This window comes from Lagopus muta, chromosome 5 (assembly GCF_023343835.1).
Source record: "Lagopus muta isolate bLagMut1 chromosome 5, bLagMut1 primary, whole genome shotgun sequence".
Classification (NCBI taxonomy): Eukaryota; Metazoa; Chordata; class Aves; order Galliformes; family Phasianidae; genus Lagopus; species Lagopus muta.
Window position 1 is genome coordinate 52,917,643 of NC_064437.1, and position 20,415 is coordinate 52,938,057.

The window sequence follows — 20,415 nt, forward strand, 5'->3', positions numbered from 1 at the left end:
GACAGCTAACTATAACAGAAGGTTACATCAGATTTCCTTGATGCTAAACAGACTCAGCCATCATCTACCACACACCTGTACAAGTGACAAGTGCCAGTAAAGAGCACCCTCTCTTGACCCACAAAGCCACCCCTCCCCGTGTTGGATTTCAGCTCTTACTTCAGGCACACACACAGGGAAGAAAAAACAACAACTTGCTGTCCTGACAGATTCCAGATGGAGTCTTTGTAAGAAAACAAAGCTGGAAATGATGCAATTCTGAAAAGGTGGGGAAGGATTATGCTCAAGATCTGTGCAAAAGCATTCAGGCTAACTCTTAAACAAGGACTGAAGTATTTTATTTCTAGAAATATTAAATGGGAAATGTAATCTTGAAGAGAGAAACTCTCAGACAGCAGTATTTTTCCCCAAAGAAATGCAACAGTTAAACCAGTTGTTAGCAGTACATGAGGTTGGCACTGGCAGTGGGTTGTTAGTTTAAAAATTCAAGTTTTCCAAATGCTGTTGTAGGTCTAAATCCAGCAATTAAATAGTAGTATGAATCACATTCTGTTTCTGTACTTCACTAATGAACCTTGTAGTTCACAGCAGCTTCCAAACAAAATTTTCCTATCAACACCCAAAACCCCTCTTACTCACAACCCACCTCTCCAGTACAATCAATTCAAACCTAACTACAATAAAGGGTTTCTAAATTTATGCAAAAGTGACCACTAGAAACATGAAATCTACAAGTAACCACTGATAGCATTCTTCTACACCTTGAATTAAGGCAGGAGAAGCACATCATGCATTTTGTATTTCCTTAGAAAAAAATAATTCAGTGCAATTGCAAATCCAAAAAAAGCCAAACCATACTTTGAGTTTTCTGAACTAGGAGACTTCACTGCCACCCAACTTCTCTATTTGTTTTATATGTATTTTATATATATATTTTTAAGGTTGTACAAGAAAATAGAAACACAGAACATGCAGTGATTTAAAATCAAATCACTCTGGTTCATCATCCAAATTATTGCTACTGGTAAAATAAGCTTCTTTGTTAGTTAACTTCCATCTAAATGAAACAAAATCTAAGTCACATTGCAAAGCATTTAAAAAAAAAACCCAAACAATAGTGCTCAGACATCTGACCAATATTACTTCTCCACTGAATCCAAGAAGCAGGCAGTGCTTTTGGCTAAGAACTAAGCTGGCCAAAATAACAGATAGCAGAGCTCTTCACCTCAGGTAAACTGGTCTCAGTTTGCAACAACCCTTATTTGGCAGGTGGGACGAAGGGATTCACCAAAAGGCACACTGAAAGGCACATTACTCCAGGAGGTTAACACCAAAATAAGTTAGTTTTGACGAGTGGTAAACATACGTTTTTAGTTAAAATCACGGTCATAAGACGTCACTGAAAGTCGTTTTCTCTTACCCATTTCCTGGAGTACTGGAGCATCCTGGAGAATGACTCAGAGAGGTGCTGCCAGCACAAGGACTCTTCTTAGTGGACAAATCAAGCACGCCGTCTGTAGAAATGACAGAATCGCTTCAGTGTTTGAAGAAACAGAATTGGTCGTGCTGACAAAGCCACTTCTTTGGGCTAACGTCTTGTTCAGCACATAACATCTCGGTTTTTTCAGTGACTCAAGGCTTGGATTTGGTCATAATTTGGCTTACAAATGACCAGCACAATCCTCAGAAGTCACAATAAAATTTGGCATCTTTTACAAGGGCCAGAAAATAAATAATTGCCTACAAATGATGGTTCAGGATGCAACACAGTCTCGGGCATGAGATATTACAAATTACTTACGTGCTGGAGGCATTAAATCAGTGTTGTGCATATAGAGAGAGACATAACATATTATTTTCAATTTTCCTGCATAGATTTGGATTAACGTAAGAATTTAATATGGGAAGCTCACTTTCAAAGGAGCACCCACATAGCACTGGACTCCTCCCCCAGCAAGTAGCTTCGTCCTGTTCTTCCTGTGTCCCTGCTGGGTTCCTGATGGCACAGACGCTGCTTTTCCCCTTTACTGTGTCGCTTTACTCCCTCTCCTCTCACACTTATATAGGCTGCTTCTCCCATTCTCCCTTGGACACACACTAATGGCACTTCCTTGCACTCTCCTGCACTCCTCTGTGAGCCCTTACATAAACTCTGCATTTCTAGGCAACAGCAAAGGGATTGCTTCATGCTAGAAAAGCCTTGTTCCCATTGCACTGAAACAAATTCTGGTCATTTTAATAAAGGCAATATTGCCTTAAAAGCACTACAGCCATCTGAAATTCCTGGAAACCCTGAAACATGGAATTTACGAGGCAAAGACAAATGAAAGCTGCTGGCAAAGCAAACAAGAGATGTTTCAGAGCTACTTGCTCATTAACACAAGTACCTTCAAACACAAGAACAATCTAAGATGGCTTTCAGATTGCTTCAAGTTCTCATTTGACATATGGAGGAAAAAACCCACAAGAAAAGCAGTGAAACAGAGCTGACTTACAGAAAGCTGTTCCACCCACCGCATGTGGGAACACCTCGCCACCCAAACCTAAGCAAGCAGAGAGCTCAGCCTTCCCTCTGAGCGCTGCGGCACCCAGCCACGGGGCACAGGGAGGGATGGAGCAGCACCCACTCTTCAAGGGGACACATCAACAGCACAGTTCAGGCAGGGGCTCCATCCCCACTCCTCTGACTGAAGGGTTCTTGTGGGCAAGCAGGAGCCATGCCCTGAGCTCACAAGGCTTCTTCCCCTCAGCCCTCTAGGACGGAAATACACCAAAAAGCTGCCCCAGCAGTCTGTGTGACAGCCTCTTAAATCCCTCCTTAGAAAGTTTGGCAAAACCCTTCCCAGTTATGTAAATTAGGAAAAACAACTACATCAGCTAACAGATCGCTTTAGAAGTTATTGAATTGGAACACGTGTGTATCAAGAAGGAGCAAAACATTATAAATCATCTCCACGCTTTTTCACCACTAAGAGCAGTTCACATATATACTTCCTTCTTAACCTCAAATTAAAAAAACAACAACCAAACACAGAACCAATTCTCTCCTCCCTTTTGGGGAAAAGCTTCAAGATCAGAACAGTTTAACATCCATAAACATACATGCAAAAAAGACATGAGTGAATTACATTTGCTTTGCAATAACGTTAGCTAGAAATAAATGCCCATCAACTAAAGGCACAGATCCTCACTTAGAAAAAGTACCATATAATCTTTCAATGCAATTTTGTGACTGACACGTGGCAATAACTAGAAGTGTAAGAAGTGCCCAGATGTCCAATCTGAACATGGTTGGACATAAAAATTAACCTTCTTACAGATACAGGATATCTGTATACATGCAGACAAGATGAAGGAATGTTTACAACCACGTACCAGTGAGCTAAAGGGTTCTGCTGCTTTATTTTGCTGTTGGCATTCGTTTGTTTTAAAGGCATTGGACAGCTTGAGGATGCACAGTCTACATTGTATTTAGCAGAATGATTTCAGGCACTTTTAATCACATTACTAAAGAAGGGAAAAGAGGTTAATTCGAATCCTCTCAGTAAAATACAGTTATCATAAACTCTAATCCAGACTTTCAGGAAAAAAAAATCTTTCACTTCACAAAAATCACTTGCAGAATTTGCTTGTTAAAAACTTTTCTTTTTTATGGAAAGCAAGGTTTTCACCTTAAAACAAGCTCTGCAACACTGTTACAAGTCACTCAATCTGTGCTTTGCTGAACAAGTCTATTTTTAAGGTGGAAAAAAAAACACCAGACTTTTTCCAAATGCACGAGCCAGCCGTCACAAAGCAATTTCTCACCAAATTTGACTACTTTCACATTGCGATCATAGAGAAAATAAATCCAACCAGTCCTTCAGTTGGATTCTGCACGGATCTTCAGGAAGGTTTTGATGACCACAGCACCTTATCAGCAAGCACACAGCCCACTGAGCAGCTGTTTCTCGCAGCTCCCTGCAGCACAATTGTTCCCAGAGGTCAGAGCGCGTCCATCCCCTTTGCCCTTCTTCACAAAAATCATTCGTGTCTGTGAGCCTACCTTCTTTCAAGAATTATCTCCTCTGCAAGCCATATCTAGCTAGTCAGTCTTTCACCATGACGACATCTACTGCTTTTCCACTTACATTGTATGTAAAAGTGCAAACTTGCCATGGTTTTAACAAGAAAGCCAGGAGTGGATTGCCACAGGACACAAGACACTGGTAACAGTCCTACCTTGTTCACTAGGTTCTGACTGAGACTTTCTGACAGTAAGGTCCAGAGGTGAGTCTTGGTCAGCCATGAGAAGTTTGCTGAGCACAGGGTTCTGAGCAGTTGCAGCCGTGGGAGAGGAGGCGACCAGAGATGCTTTCAGCAGGCTTTGGTTCTTTGTGCTATTGGGCTGGCTGGAGTCCTGAGTAGAGCTATTTTTTGAGGTATATTCAGCAGCAAACTGTCGGATCATTCGCTGCATGATCTCACGGGCCACTAGGGGAATATTGGGGTCAGAGACCCTAGGACTGTCTGGAAACATCAGAGAATTTTTTTTTAAGGAAGCACTTCAAATAAAACAGCTTTTATATTAAGTCACTGGTTATTTTAAAAAGAAAACAAAAAGCAAGCAAAAGATAAATGTGTTTCTATACAGTAAGTACTTCACTCTTGGAATATCTGAACAAGAATCATAGCTAATTCTGGTACAAACTTTCAAAGCAACTGTTTTCCAGGAAAAATATGCAATCTCATCTTTTGTTCTCAAGTATATCCAACCAGACCATTAAAAGGTGTGGAAGTGGAAAGGAGTGCTGGAACCACAAAGAAAAGCATCAAGTAATGAAGTTCATTATGAAAAACTGAACAGGTTATTCAGTGGAAGAATTGAGTAACTTACCTGTAACTATAGGAAGGGGTGGGGGGAGAGCAGAGTTGCAGCAGTACCCTATAAAATTACTGGGAAATGAAGCTCTATAGTTTTGATTCTTCCAAATAATTTGAATGAAGATCAAGTGTGCCTTCCATCTCATTTCATCTACCACTGCGTTACAGTACAGCACGAGATGCTACCCAAAGAACTTTGCCAAAAACCAAGAGGTGTCAAATGAAAAGTAACTCTATTTCTAGAAGTGCTGCTAAGTCTATTGGTAAGAACATGAAATGGAACAGTTAGAAGTATCGTTTTTTTCTTTTTCTCCCCCATAAAAAAGCACAGAAATACATAAGGCATTTAGGTGTATGGGCAACACAAAGGTAATAATGCAAATGACTGCCGTAGACCAGTAGCAATTCATTATGTCAAAGCAAAGCCACAGCTCCTGCGTCACAGGTTCCAATTCCTGCCACTTCCTCGTAAGCACTGTGTGTTTTCTTTGGACAAATCAGGGTGCTGGCTCTTTTGCTGCTGTCATTGTTTGTTTGTTAAAAACAGTTCCTGAAATGGAATTCTCAGAAGATTTGATTTTCTATTTCCACAGAGAAAATTGTGTGCTGGAAGACCAAATAAATCTGAAGTTTGCACTCAGGCAGAAACAATAGAAGAGTGCTTACTTTTTTAATTGCTAGGTTGAAAGGCAATCTATCGAGATGGAGCTATCAGAATCGAGATGGAGCAAAAACTGTGGGGCATTTCAGTGTTAATTTGCCTTTCACCACCATTTTTGACAAACATACATCAATCCAACAACTAGCAGCAGAGTATCTGTTAAGGATGAGTGACATGAGGGACTGAGGGTAGAGCTGCCCATAGACCCAAGAGCAGCAGTAAGCAGCTACTGTGATTCTTGATGGAAAACCACACTGAGATTTAAGTACTTATTGAGCCACAGTTCCCTCCTGTTAAGTACAGGTTTTCAAATTTAAGATCTTATACAGTCATTGTGTATGATCTTACAGTGGCACAGTAGATCTAAATTTCTGGGATGTTTATGTAAATAGTTAATCATTTTATTGTAGAGTCTGAGATATTTTATTGCTAAGCACACAACACAAAGTTTTAAGAAGCCACCACGAGATGAGCCAAACTTATTTATGTACATTTACACCCTCCCTTTCTTTCTAAAGGCTCACGAGGACATGAGCTGTAACAGGGAAGAAGCGTGGAAACTTTTTCCACCAAGTATGACATGCCTTCCATTTTCTAAGCTCTCTATTATGACCCGTTGAAGGATGTGAGAAGCTCTAAGGAAGCCCAGAAGAGCACAGCTTGACAGTCTGATCACACTGATTCCAGCCATTTGACACGTGCTTGCAGTGAATACGTGTTGGGCTGAAATGAATGCTGAGATCTATACAGATTACATTTACTGCAGAATCATGTTTTTCCTGTGCACACACATTCATATACATACAAGCCAATAAAGCTTGCAGCTGAATGTGCTTCCAAATTCATGGAGAAAATACTGTATATGCTTGCAGGCATGCATCTTTCTACCCTGCTAATTCAAAGCAGCAGCAAAGAGCAACTACTGAGAGCTACTCAAGATAAACTTACTAATTCAGGACTCTAACTTGCAAGCAGAAGGGTAGTTACCCAGCACATTAAAAGCTTCTTGCTTAATACAAAGCCTGATCTTTAAATGTCCAGAATAAAAACTGTTCAAAAGTGAAAGCAAAGTATTTCTGGTGTTTCTGCAGCATCACTGGAAATCAACCACACGTTCATGTTGATTTCAAATATCTCATTTATTTGAAAGAAATTTTAACTTAAGGCATAGAGATTCTCAGAGATGATAAACACAGCCAACATTTATCTACTGTAAGTTATTTCAATTAATACAACCCAGCTTTAAATACTCAATAGCCTTTGTGTACTTTACCTACACAGAAATCTCAAGAGGGAAACATCAACCAAAAAAGAGGTATAATTTCATTAAACCACCAAAACAAAGTCCTATCACGTCACAACATTAAGGTAATGGAGAACTGAGCACTCTGCTTTCACTGGCATTACGAACACTTGATGGAAGAATTACTGGGTCAGAGTGCCATGGGCACAGAGCAGAGAGGAAGCAGCTAGCATTACTGGGCAGCCTGTTCTGAAAGTTTTCTGATATTGCTCATTATCTTTGTATGTTATGCACACAAATTCACGTCCTTGACATGCAACAGGCATCTGTTCACAGAACACCTGCATCTTCCCTGACCTACACTGACTACAAAACAGCAGTCTCAAATGTTACTGGCAGTCAGGATGGAAATAAAAAGGAACTAATTACTGGCATGAAGCCAGGAGATCCAAGCACCTCTGAGCAACGAGGAGCATCAGAACTGCACCATTCTTTGTGTTCCCTCTGGTATGACTGTGCTTGGGGATCTCGTGTCAGTGGCATGAGTTAGAATAACATTTTAAGCAATCTAAATACAGCCAAGCTTGACAACAATGCATAAAGGACTCAGAACTGAGCTCCTGCCAGGCTCCTTCCCCTCCCTTACTACTCTTGCACCAAGCTCAGTTCTGCTGGAATGGAGAAGGGAAACCAAGAACACATTAACTAAGAATCTTTGAGAATTTTTTTTTTTTTTTTAATCTAAAATGAATCCCGAGTTCTTATTCTGTACCTGACCACAGAAAGCATCAAACAATTTTCCTATGATTTAGGAAGTATGTGTTTCTCATGAAGTACGCGCACAGGTCACACACAAAGTTACGCTTTTTGTTAAAGGGATGAGATACCTAACAAAGCATTTGGAAGCGCTGAAAAGGCACTTCTGCACAGCTTCCATCCCCACCAGAAAACTGGGATGGAAAAAAATATACACTCTACATGTTTTTTTATTTTCTTAAATTGGTTCCGGATTTAAAAGAGAGATGGGATAAATTTAAAATTACCTTTAAAAGAAAAAAAGCCACTAAAAAGGCAGGCTTGGAATAAAAGCATTATCTGAACTATTGGTAGTAACATGCAAGTAACTGCCCCTCCTACCATCCTCCATGCTATACTTCATGCAATTCATCATACTATATAGTTTGTATTTATTCATCTGAGTCATAAAAGAAAGGCTAAAATACTGTTATCTGCTTAAAACACCTTTAAATATTTTGGTTACTGTGAGGATGGGCTGAAGATTGGCTACAGCAATTTCTAATTTGTTAAACTGAAGCCTTGTATTGTCCCCCAGCAGACAGGTTGGAATTACTGATTTGGCAGATTTTCTCACACGTGGGTTAGCCTGATAAGTACAATGTACTTCCACTCAGGATGCACTTGGAAGCAACCTCTGGATTCCCATTTCTCAGGCTGACAGAAAGCAGAGAAGCGAGTTCCACGCCTTCTGAACGGTGAGCTTTAATTGATGTAACTCTCCAGAACAGATTTACAAGACTTTCTAACACTGAGCTACCATTATTGCTCTCAGCATATTGTACAGTACTGATTTTCCAGTTCTTGTGCTGCTCCCTTTTGAATTTTCCATATAAACCCCTGCACACTATTCCAACTATATTTTGGATTGCGGATTGCTGGGGCAGGCGGTGGTGGAAATCACCACAGACCAGAGTGAGAAGACTGCTAGCTTCTTAAAAATTAATATAGGTCCCACCAATAAATTAATTTTAGAAAGTATATATATGTGTTTATGTGTGTGTGTGTGTGTGTGTGTGTGTGTGTGTGTGTATATATATCTCCCATCTTCCATCACCACTGCTGCTCTTTACAGCTCACTCACCTAAACACTGGCTTCAGAGCAGCAGTTCTGCTGGATAAGAGCTGAATAATAATTGTAAGAATACTTGTGTTCCCATGGAGAGTTTTACTTTGGGCTTAAAGCTCTTATGCTCTCTTCCTCTCTCTCAAGACCATGCTGCTGTACTGCTACATTGTTGGAGACTTAATTTTCTTGATAAATGAAGACTGCAATTGAAAAGTACTGACCATACAATGACAATTTCAACATCCAGTCTTTGACACCTGCGTCACATGCAAAAAAGACCAGCAAGAGATGTCACTCCCCCCCTCACCCCACATTAAAACCAACCTTTTCTGTAAAAGACTGCATTGAGGAACTCTTCCGCTTGCCTTTCAAAACGAATGATTTTTGCTTGCTCTTGTCTAAGCAGAGCTTCTTGTCCAGCTTCCGAGGCTGGCTCATCCAGACAGACTAAGTGCTCCTGCAAAGATATTTAATAGTTATAAGATCTTCCTGCCTCCAAAACAAATAAAGCTCCTTAGGCATTGCACATTTTACTAAATTCGAAGCTTTGTTAGATACTCAGCACAGAGTTGTATCTATTTAAATCAAAACTCAAATTTCTGACTGCTCCAGAACATTGTACTTTGTCCTGTTCTCTTGTTGTAAATGCAGCAGAAGACTGGAAGATTTGATAGCGTTATGGCAAATAACAGCCCACCAGAAGGAAGGTTTCTGTATTTTACTACATTTGGCTGCAAATTGCGTATCTAACACTTGTTCTTTGGCTCTTAAGTTCAGTTCTATAAGAAAAAAACACCGAGGGCAAAATACAGAGAAAATTCACCTTCATTCACACAGTGTTCATGTGAACTGAGCAATAAATGGCCAAGCACCAGCAACAAACAAGGTCCTCTGTCAAGAGGCTCAGCAGCGGTGACTTCTTAGTGAAATAAATGCAAGCTCACTGTTCGCAATACCCGCAATGAATTAAAGTTCATTTTCTTGTACAACTGGAAGTTATCTCCAGAATATTTCAGAACCAGTCATTTACTAGGATAATTAAAGGGAACCTGGAAGACAATGGTTACAAACATACCAAATACAACTGCCTGGATTTCCCCACCCACCCTCCTCTGTCCTCTTTCATTTTAACGCCTTGCTCTCGCGCAGGAGAATAATCCCTTTTGGGGCCCCTTCCTCCCACTTTCATTTTAAGCAATATTGAAGTTACCTGTATTTACCTACTGAAGGAATGCATACACAACCTCTCTTTGGGTTGAGGGAGTGTTTTGTTTTGTTAACCTTTACATAGTATCAGTTACCATAATACCTTGGCTATAGCCAGCTTCTGGCCTCTAACGTACAAATTGATTTCAGGTTCATGTTCTCATGGGACTAAAAGGGAAGGAGGAGAGAGCTGGCAATTCACTTATAATTCACAATAAATGAAAACAAGAAGTCATTTTTAATTTTGTAAGTCTCTGCTCCAAGAGGCTTAATGAAAGGAGGTTACATAAGCAGCCTATAGTAAATTAACGAACGCAGCAGTCACATGAACTACGTGCAAAGGGCAATCACATGGACGCTGTGGACTCTGGCCTGTACAGCACAGGCTTTCACCGTAAGATTTGTCATTTACCAGCTTCCAAAAGTTCTCTGTCGAAAGAGAAAAGGGGATACCCATCTCAGGCTACAAAGAAAGCAGAAGTTTGTGCCAAACTAACAGATGAGTACAGCGACCGAGGTGAGAGATGAGCTTAACAGCACGCTCGCTGGGAAAGCATAGTTGTGCAGACTTAAAGCTCTCACAAACAGATTGAGCCTTTTTTCTATACCAGAGAGAACCCAGGCTTGCTCCCATAGGAAAGGCCAGCACTTCTAAGCTAGCCCTCAGAAGGCTGGGAACTCAAAGTGGAGGACGAGCGTTCACTTCTGTGCCAGGAACGCCCGTAGCAGCATGCTGTGGCTCCAGGCTTTGTATAAACAGGCTGAGCACACATTTACAGTTCTCTGATACTTAAAATACGAGGTGTCAGTACAGGATTTCACAGTGAAAACACACGTGGAAAGTAAACCAAATATTTTTGGTAGAGTTATCTTCTAGGTGAGACTCAAAACATACTTCCATTCTCTTTTTCAAAACGGTGTTTCCACGTCTGATGAAGTTTCAGGCAGGATCTGTCCCCGTCACTGACTGCCACCCTCAGCCAAGCTCTGCTACCCTTCCAGGTTATGAGGATAGGCACAAACCCATCAACCCATCGGTTTGTGTCAAAGGAGGCATTAAAGGACAAATTAAATCAACACAACTAGCCTAGGCAATACACAAGTGTTAGCACTTTTAAAGACAAACTTTTAAGCTTTATTTAAAAGCAATCTCTGCAATCTGATGCACAGAGATCCGGCTAAATGAGATCAACTGAAGTTGATGAGCATCCTCTGGCTGAAATCCCACAGGCCATTGCAAAAAAAACTTCCCTCCAATTCAAAGGACAAACAATTCAGAATTGAAGGAAACATCATCCCCTCAGCCTGATCCAATGAACTCTGGAAGCTGCTTAAAAATCAAGACAACCTCCATCCACCATCAAGCGCTGCTCAGGTTCCCATCATCTCTGACAGCTGAGACATCACACAGCAAGTACCACACAGCCAAGCACTCCTGTACCGACCTCATGACACAGTTCACCAGAAAGATCTCTGCTTACTGCTTTGTTTCCTGTTGTTTTCTCATCACTGCCTGTAACAATGATTCCAGCAATCTTTGCAGTAGGTTAATTGCTCAGGGGAAACTTCCATGGTAAATATTTGATTGTGATTATCATTCAGTGTCAACTTCCAAAAGTTTTTCTCCATTGTGTGCATTTGTTTGGAGATTTGGGGGGATTTTTTTTTTATTTAATGATTAACGCTAATTAACCAATCGGCATTGATCAGAAATCATAGGGGTTAAAATGTCATTTCTCCATATCTATAACCCCCATTCTGTTCTCTTTGTGCTTCTCTTCACATGGGAATCATGGCTCAATGCATCACTAGCATCCCTTCCCTGAACCTGCAGCATCACTATCTGGCAAGAGAAGAATTCCCTCTCCCAACATCAAGACGTGCCTCTATTCTTATATCTCCCAAAATAGCTTATCACTTCTGCATTGCTATCACCTTTCAGTTATCCGTAACTTCTGACTGATAAAATAAGTTTTGGTCTGTCCCATTCCTGAAGTTCAATTCCAAACACGCCATCTGAAGCACCTGCAACTGCTCCCAGTTTAGCACCAGCAATGAATTCAGGTGCTTGGATTACTTTAAAGAACAACTTTCACTTACTGGGAGTGCAAGATTTCCTAGTGAGAAACGGCGTTGTTTCCTCACTCTCCAAGGTAACAGTTCAAATTTATGGAAGTCAAAACATGCACTGAACGGACACCCCATCAGAGGCTGCTGTTCTGACTAACCATAATCACTGTTTGAAAATTCACAGTCACTTTGGTGTGGCTCTCACACGCTGCACACTACAAACTTCTTCCCAGAGCTGCTTGAGCTCCTTGCAGCGCAGCCAGGCTATTTTGTGGCGCTCCAAGCAGCAGCTCAGCCCTCTGCCACCAGCAGCAGCAGACTCCAGAATACGCTCCCTGTTGTTTTCTCTCTTGCTATTTCTATAGCTTAAATATATCTATGAAATAGTTAATGTGCTTAGGAGTATTATCCTTCTTGTTCTCCTCTCACCAACAAATGAGATTAGTGTCATTCCTCTACCCCACAGCTTTTTTTTTTTTTTTTTAATGAAAAACAAAACCCATGTGTACAAATTTCTTTAGGTAGCTTTAGACAATCCATTTTCTTCCAAAGGAATACACTCAACTGAATTCTTCTTAAAGGATTCTTTCCCCAGTTTCCTCACCTCTGGTGCTTTTGACATTACCTATTTCCAGCTTTTCACCAAAAAAGAAAAATAATAAAAATCTTGAACTAGGCTTGAGCTCTGCGTGCTAGCAAATAACAGCCAAGACCATTTGACTGGATACAAACACTGCAGATAGAGCCACAGACTTCTTCTGTAGTGATAGCTCTGTTGGTTTTCTTATGAGAAGCAATGAAAAATTAAGTGTTTTTCTTAGTTGCAGTTCAAGTTCAACTCATCTGAATGGACAGGGCTTACCTGCACTACAACCTGTTAGAAGTTAGAGAGCCACAAAAAAAACAAAAGCTTGGACAGCACGTATAGAGTCTTCTCTACGAAGGATGAAGCCCACAGGGAACTGGGAATTGCCACATTTGCAGATCAGCCAAACAGAGCTCACTGAGTTGGGCCCCACAGAACATGATCTGTTTCCTTTCGCTGTGAGCATGCTGCTGGAGCTGCTAACTCTGTCTTTCATGCTGTCAGTGTACATGTGTTAATGATCTGGAAGCAGTTTCTTAGTTAACTAATTATTCTCTCTGATCATACAAGTGAAACAATTGTGATATTGTTATTTTGCTTTCTATGATGGAAGAAAAAAATTCTAATGTTACTGCATACAACCCTTAGGATATGGGCAAAAATAGGACTGGAGATTTTAGCTCCTAACTTTGTATGTATTTTACTGACGTTCTTCAGTGAACACACTCAAGTCTACCCCTCCATCAAATACCATCTTGTATTTTGGCTGGCAAAAAAACTCCATGCATTTGCAAGTAGAACTACTGCTACAAATAAATTAATCTCTTCAGAATACTTCAGCAGATGGCTTCCCCTCCTTTGAAGAATGCATGTAATTGAATCTGATTGCTTGGAAAAGCACGAATTAGCATCACTGAAAGGGGTGGAAGAATAAGGACAGTTTTCTTTCCCAAATGGTTCAGCCAATAAACTACTCAAGGCCTCCAGCTCTCATCCTCCAGTCCAGCACCAAGGTCTCCTTAAACACAGCCACCTGCCTCCTGAGTTACACGGCTTTCTTACAAGCAAATCCAGAAAAAAAACCCACCATTTTTATTATTTTTCAACTTGTTAGAACAAGTGCCTCCATATCACCCAAAGGTGAGAGCTGATTACACTGTCTGACTATTTCACCAACAGAGGTGTCAGCCACAGCCCCAGAACACAGAATACTACATGGCTGTGGCTATCTTGCTCCCAGCTGCACCATCAGTGACACACCTTTTAAATCTGTCCCCACTATTATGTAGGCACACACCCAGATGAGCCCATCCTCTCAGTTCTTTACACTCCAAATTGAAAAGAAGCACATCAACAACAAAAAAGCAGATCAGAATTTGAGGCACAGAAAACACAACTGCAACCATATTACACACAGGAACAGACAGGTCTTAGTAGTTTTGGAAGCTTAAGTCTTCAACTCCTTCAAAAGAAAGAGTTAAAGTTATCATCACAAACGACAAATGTTGGATAGAAGAGATTTCCAATAAAATTGGTACCATTCCCAATTTAAATCAGGCCGCCAGCAGAAGCCTGTTCATCATCTGGCTGAATATCAAATGGAGTTACCAACTTCTGAGTAACAATGAGATCTCAGGCTTTATTTCAAACGATGACTACATCAAATTCATGCTACCTGAAGATCTCCATAGGAGAGCTGCATTTATCTCCATATTGCAAGCTAATGACATAAGCTATGACCAGCAGGGCAGCAACTCAGCATGCCCACAAAGGAAAGGAGACATTCCCACCTTGCCATCACCACAGCTAACACACAAAGCACTCACAAGGTCTCAAAGGAGCCATATTCTTCACTCTCTTTCCCACAAAAAACAAACAAACAAAAAACAAAACCCAACCACCAGCAGCACAACAGAAATGTTAACACTGCGGGAGAGCAGGAAAAGAGCAAGAAACTTCCATGTGCTGCAAAGCAGACTCAGATATCTCTCAGCCCAGTGCAAGAAGAATCACCAGGATTAACAGAGGTCACAAGTCTGGTTTGAATGGACTGCTTCACCTCTGTTCCCTGCTCCTCCATCCACCAAACAGCCAGTGATATTTGGACACACAGCAAAATTGCATATATACGGAGCACTCTCTGCTGTCTCTATTTATCAATTGGCTGTTAGTAAAAGGGTTTAAAGAAGCATTTTTAGCTACTGAAATGTAAAGCGACAGATATAGGTTTTATTTATACAACTTGTTCTACCCAAACCCATTGTGACTGACACTAATGCAGCCTTTGTTAACTCACATTTGTCTCTGGGCAGATCAAGACGTATAACCTCCTTCCCCTCACCTCATGCTTTTGGCAAATGATGCTGCATGCCCCTGCTGCATTCTGCATCATTTTACGTGCACAATCCTAAAACGTCCTTAGACCCAATGCCAAAACTGCCCCATAGAGCAACACCAGATCCGACCAAATCTGCGTCCTTCTTTTGTCCATTTAAAAATCATCACACAGTATAACAGAGGAGCAGCTATTTACAGCATAAAAACGTCACTGGTTCTCAATGACAGAAAGCCTAGCAGAGTGCACTGAAAATGTAAATAGTGGTATCTCAGCTTTTGACTAAAAGGTTATGCAGAAGTTGGAGGAGAATAAGATGAGCAAATCTAATCTGCACTCTATATGGTGTTCCCAGTCTCCACCTAAATAATGGGTTTTCAGAAGCTTTATCTTAGTTACTGTGGGCCTATGAGGATGATGAGATGTAGGCAGTCTTTCTGAAGATATACCCACACATCATAAGACTCTCCCAGCCTACAAGCAGACTGACCACACCATAAAGTTCATTCTTGAACTTACCTAGAATTATGCTCAGTGCTGAATTTTGTCTTTATATGAAGTGACGTAAGTCAAATAAGACAGAACTCCTAGCAGCATAAGTACACACAGAGCTTACCTGCTGTCAGCCTCAACAAAGTGTTACGTGCTACGCCTATTCTAAAAGCAAGCATTTCTAATCCTCCTCCCAGTGCTTCAACAAACAGTGTAATATAAAAATAAGCATAAACTGGCAACATGGCAAGTCCCCTGTTAACAAGAAGGTGCTTCCTTTATGAACAAACCATGAGGTCATACGTTAGCTGCTGCAGAGGGAAGGGCGATTGTGTTTCATTCACAGGTCTACAGAGAACCCCTCTGCACTTACAGTTACATTGTGCAGGAAGAAGTAGCAGTTAAGAGATCCAGGAAATGATGTTTTCCCAAGACAGATGAGCCTTCCTTCTTACACTATAGAGCAATCACTATTTCAACACACGGGCTGAGCAGCAATCACGTACAGCGTGGTAACCTTTGTTTCATACACAGCTATAATCTGCTTAAGAAAACAAACTACAGGTGTAAAATGTTGGCAAAGCTGACCTGCCCACATTTAGGCTGTGACATGGTTATAAACAAGCACAATAGCAAACCTGCCATACACACAAGCCCTTTAATAAAAGGATATGGCCCACGGGGAAAGAGATTCCGAGATAGGGAATAAGCCTCTAGGTGGTTAAAATGGACCACATTTCCATACTGAAGATAAGCCCAGTGTCTGACTGTGGTAAACATACACAAGCCACAGTTTGGCTCCCTTGGGAAGAGTTACATGATCCCAACAAGGTCTTTTATAAAGAACTCAAAAAACAAGAAAAACACAAAACAACCCGTAAACCAAATTAAAAATAAAAAGTCACTACACACACACACATACTGAAAAGTCTTCATCACGTACCACAAAGCAAAAGTTGCAGAGAAAAAGTCTCTTCATTAATGTGTATTAATTTAAGAAAGTCTTTTTACAAAGGAGGGGAGAGGTGTAGGTGGCTGCAGGTTTTCTGTGCTCAGTTAAGTAGGAGCAGCAAACTCCCTCCCTTTGTCCCTCCCCTACAACTACGAGCTTCACACATCTGCATTGTTACCTTCACTTTTTCTCTTCTCAGGCAGCAGAAAAGACAATTTTCATCAAAAGACCAATCAGAAACACCTTCAGGCTCACAGTCTGTAAATCAGAGGAATAGCAGATTACTTCATATTCATAAACCGCGACATAACTGGAGCCAAAAGAGAAATGCCAAATTAAATACCTGTTTCACAACATTCTTGCCTGCATTCTGAGGATGCAAGCTTCATTTCAGCCATATTTCTAAATCCCCAGATTACCAAACTGTATACATTTTATCTATGCACAACAAATGTGTTTTTTTTCCTGAGCACTGCCAAATACACTCCCAGCTACATAAAGATGAACGCACACTCATTAGTAATTTTAGCCAATATGAAACTAACTGTGAGCACTGCCTGGGGGAGGGGGAAAAGCACAAATCACCACGGTAACACACATTTTCTAGAGGCAGAGCTGGGGCTGCTTCTGTCATTAGAAATGCAGAACAAGATACAAACATAGAGATTGAATACCTTTAAACAAACTGAGATCTTTTAATAATCCAGGTCCAAACAGGCCTTCTAGAATACTTTCAAACCCTAAAAGCAAATAAAAGAATTGTTAGCTTTCTAGATTAAGTACGTCACTACAAGAATATTCACAATAGCAGTTCTATATTTATCTGTTCCAAGAACAGAGCTCAATGTGTTTTCTCTTAGCATTACAAGACGCATGGGTCAATTGTGATGACTGAACTATTGACAAACCACAGCAGAATCTAGAGCCCACTGACTCCTGCACTTAGCTGGGTTAAAAACAAAAAACATTATGACACTGACATAGGCCATTTTGAAAAGAAAATGGGAAGTTTGAGGTTCTACAGTGTGCTTCACAGCACCAGGTGACTGCGACTGGGAAAAATTACCTTGCTTAAGCCTCAAAGCAGAAGAAAGGTATGCTTTTGCAATTAGGAATAACATTATAATACATCCTTCCATCTCAGAGTGGCATTTGGCTACTTTCCTGCATTTCAACAAATACTGTAAGCAACGTTTTCTGCAGTTACAGGTTTGAAGAGAGAAAACTAAAAGAAAAGGGATTCAGCAATGCCATGCCCCTAAGGAACCAGATTCTAATCACCAACACACTCGTGTCAAAGATCTGCATCTAAAATACAGTCTGATTTACTTCAATGCCATGATTGATGCCACACTTAAAATAAATCTAACCAATTTAGTTTATTCTAAAAGAGGGAAAGCCTTTACTGAAATTACTGCCATTATTTGGAAACGTTAAATCAATATTGCACTAAACTCCTGCTGGCAGTAAAATCTACAGAGCTATCAACTACCCAATACTATGGAGAAGTCAAGTTAACAGGAGTGAAATGAAAAGTACAGGGATTATTTTGAGTGGCACAGACCAAGTCCACCTCCTTACATAAACACATTTCCACCATGGCCACAAAGCCCAGGATTATCACTTACTGTGCTTCCTTCCCTACTCCTGCAATACATTTGCACTGCGGGCTTAACGACAGTTTGCACAGAACTGGGTAACTTCTACTTGCCTGAGCATGAGAGCAGCAGAAGAAATAAAAGAGTTTTCTTAAGAGATGCAAATACAGTTTTAAATTTAGAGAAACTTGCACGGGGGAATCAGGGACAGACAAACTATCTGAAAATGCCCTTTTAAGAAGCCACTTCAAAGGATTGCGAGCTATGAAGGAAATCAGTTATTACACTGCAAAAAAAAAGAAAGCAATAATAAAGTAACTCAGTCTGCATATAGATCTAATGGTTGTTTTATAGACAACAGTCTTGGCTTCAAAAGAAAGGGATAAGCAGCATCACATTCCTCTGGGCGTCAGCAAGACTTACGGTGCGCTTACGTCACTACACACAAGATGCAAGACCCTGTGGAATTTGTAGTTTGCAATGTGACTTCAACAGCCAAAGCACTGCCTGAGCATAAAATCATCCTTGATCTAACACCTCTGAGAGGCTGACACTGAAAATCTCATCTCAGAAAGCACTGAGCAGAGGACAAACAAAGAAAAAAGTGAAAGAGCAATGGTAAAATTATAGTCAAGAGCAAATAGAAACAGGGGAGGTACCACTACTAAACAAGGTGGAAAAGGAGAAGCCAAAAAACTATCCACCCCATTGAACAGCACCTTGTCAGGCAGAGAAGCACTGCCTCCAAAAAAAGCCAACTCAGGCTTCGGGAAGTGGCAGCAACAGTGGGAAAGGGCGACCAACCTGACCTAGAAGAAAAACAGGAGAATCAGGGAATTGACCCAGAGGTTTATAACGCTGACCCTTCCACGTGTAGCGACCCCTCCGAACTCGTACCTGAAATGAAACAGCCAACCAACCTCACGCCTCATCTTTCTGTTCAAAATAGAGCGCATATATAAATAAATAAAAATCAAGGGAGCTCAGAATTTTACTCAAACTCACCACTCTTAAAATAGTAACCGCCAGTGACTCATGCCCCACAGTTTGCCATGCACGCAATCGCACACTGAAGTCCCTGCCAAGTTCTACAGCTTGGATGTTGTACAATCATAGTTTGCTAGCCCACTGTTCTCAGTGATGCTAATGCCACTCGGTTTTTATTAATATTAAATATTGGATTTAGCAGTTGCATAGCAACAGCAGAACATCTTATGTGCAATGCTTGACATTAAAAAAGGCAAATAAGGGAAGCATGAATGTATTCAAAAATTATACTAAAGACTGGTGAAATTGCCGCGAAGCCAAGCCCTGTTCCCCCCAAACGCAAGGTGCAATGCAGTAAGGACAATCTAAGCCCTGCCTCGTAATGCTCACTCACTTAGGGCTCCAAAAGAACAACTGTGCACTCTGTGTGGCTCATCATGCATAATACATCGAAAACAAAATCTTGAAAAAGGAGCTGCTACTTTTTGTAGTATTTTTCTCTCCATTGTCACTACTGTTAGAAGCTCGAAAAGAACATTTCCCACCGATTGTCCATTTGGCAGATGATATTTTCCTGCATTTCAAGTGGAACACAAATCAACATGGCTGCCTCTGCTAAATTCCTAAATTCCATCATCTGCACTTCAGCGCCTCAACCTTCCCAGCGGGGCCAGTGGGACAGGGGCAGGACAACTGAATGGCACCAGGGCAAAAGGGGGAAAGACACCAAGATTTTAGGGGCTTCCGCTTTCCAGCACCACAATTAAAGCAGCCACGCTTTTAACTTTTATGTTCCTAGTGACCCACTAAAAGAAAAAACATATTTTGGGTGCCTGTGTAAAAATTATTATGTATATACTTTCTATAAAAATGAAACATCAGCAAAGCTTTAGAAAAAAAAAGCTTTCCATCTTAGTAGGCTTTGCAGCAAATGGAGAGTTGGCAAAATTAAAAAAAAAAATTAAAAAGAAACCAGGAGAACAAAGAAAACTCTTTGTATTGAAGCAGAGGTGGAATATGCTGTTAAATTCACAGATAATTACATGCATTATTTACAATTTGGCAATTATTGGCTCTAAAAGTAAAGCAGTATTTGAGGAACTCTATTCTTTAAAATATCTTCTGACAAAAAAAAAATAATCAGAATATGGATGTGCCATTTTCAAACTGTACAGAAAATCCAACTGAAAGAAAGTTGAGCATTCAGTTTCCTGCATGGTCAAATTTCACTACTTCATTTTCATCTTTTCTGACACTTTCATCCTCTCTCCTTTAACCAAACACTTCAAGGCACAAATATAAACTTTAAATGAAGCTTACTGGCTCACAGTTTAAGACCACAACAGCTTATCTTCAAGCCTTGAAGAGATCCAGTTGGAGCTTCACACTGCCTTCTGCCTTACAGAAGAGAGTTCTTCCATTGACTCTCTCTTGAGAAGCTACCAGGCTCCCAGAGAAGCTATTGGAGAAGCTGATGATTGAGGAGAGGACTTCACTGGCTGCATGGATTAACCAAACACACATTCTCCCCCTTAAAAGCCAGAGACGGCCAGGAGGT

The 20,415-nt window shown here is 40.7% G+C and overlaps 1 protein-coding gene across 7 annotated transcripts in view; it reads right to left on the reverse strand.

Annotated features, from left to right (window-relative positions):
- LCOR (ligand dependent nuclear receptor corepressor) overlaps positions 1–20,415 on the reverse strand; it is a 71,278-nt gene that overhangs the window by 26,930 nt on the left and 23,933 nt on the right. For 4 of the 7 annotated variants that reach the window (XM_048944463.1, XM_048944464.1, XM_048944465.1 and 1 more), the window contains 3 exons: positions 8,956–9,088; positions 4,222–4,509; positions 1,421–1,514 (listed from right to left, as the gene is read on the reverse strand). In XM_048944463.1, coding sequence (XP_048800420.1) covers positions 1,421–1,514; positions 4,222–4,509; positions 8,956–9,088 — 515 coding nt within the window. Of the gene's footprint in view, positions 1–1,420; positions 1,515–4,221; positions 4,510–8,955; positions 9,089–16,450; positions 16,531–16,946; positions 17,013–20,415 lie in introns of all 7 variants that reach the window. The other 3 variants (XM_048944462.1, XM_048944467.1, XM_048944468.1) reach the window with 1 other exon arrangement.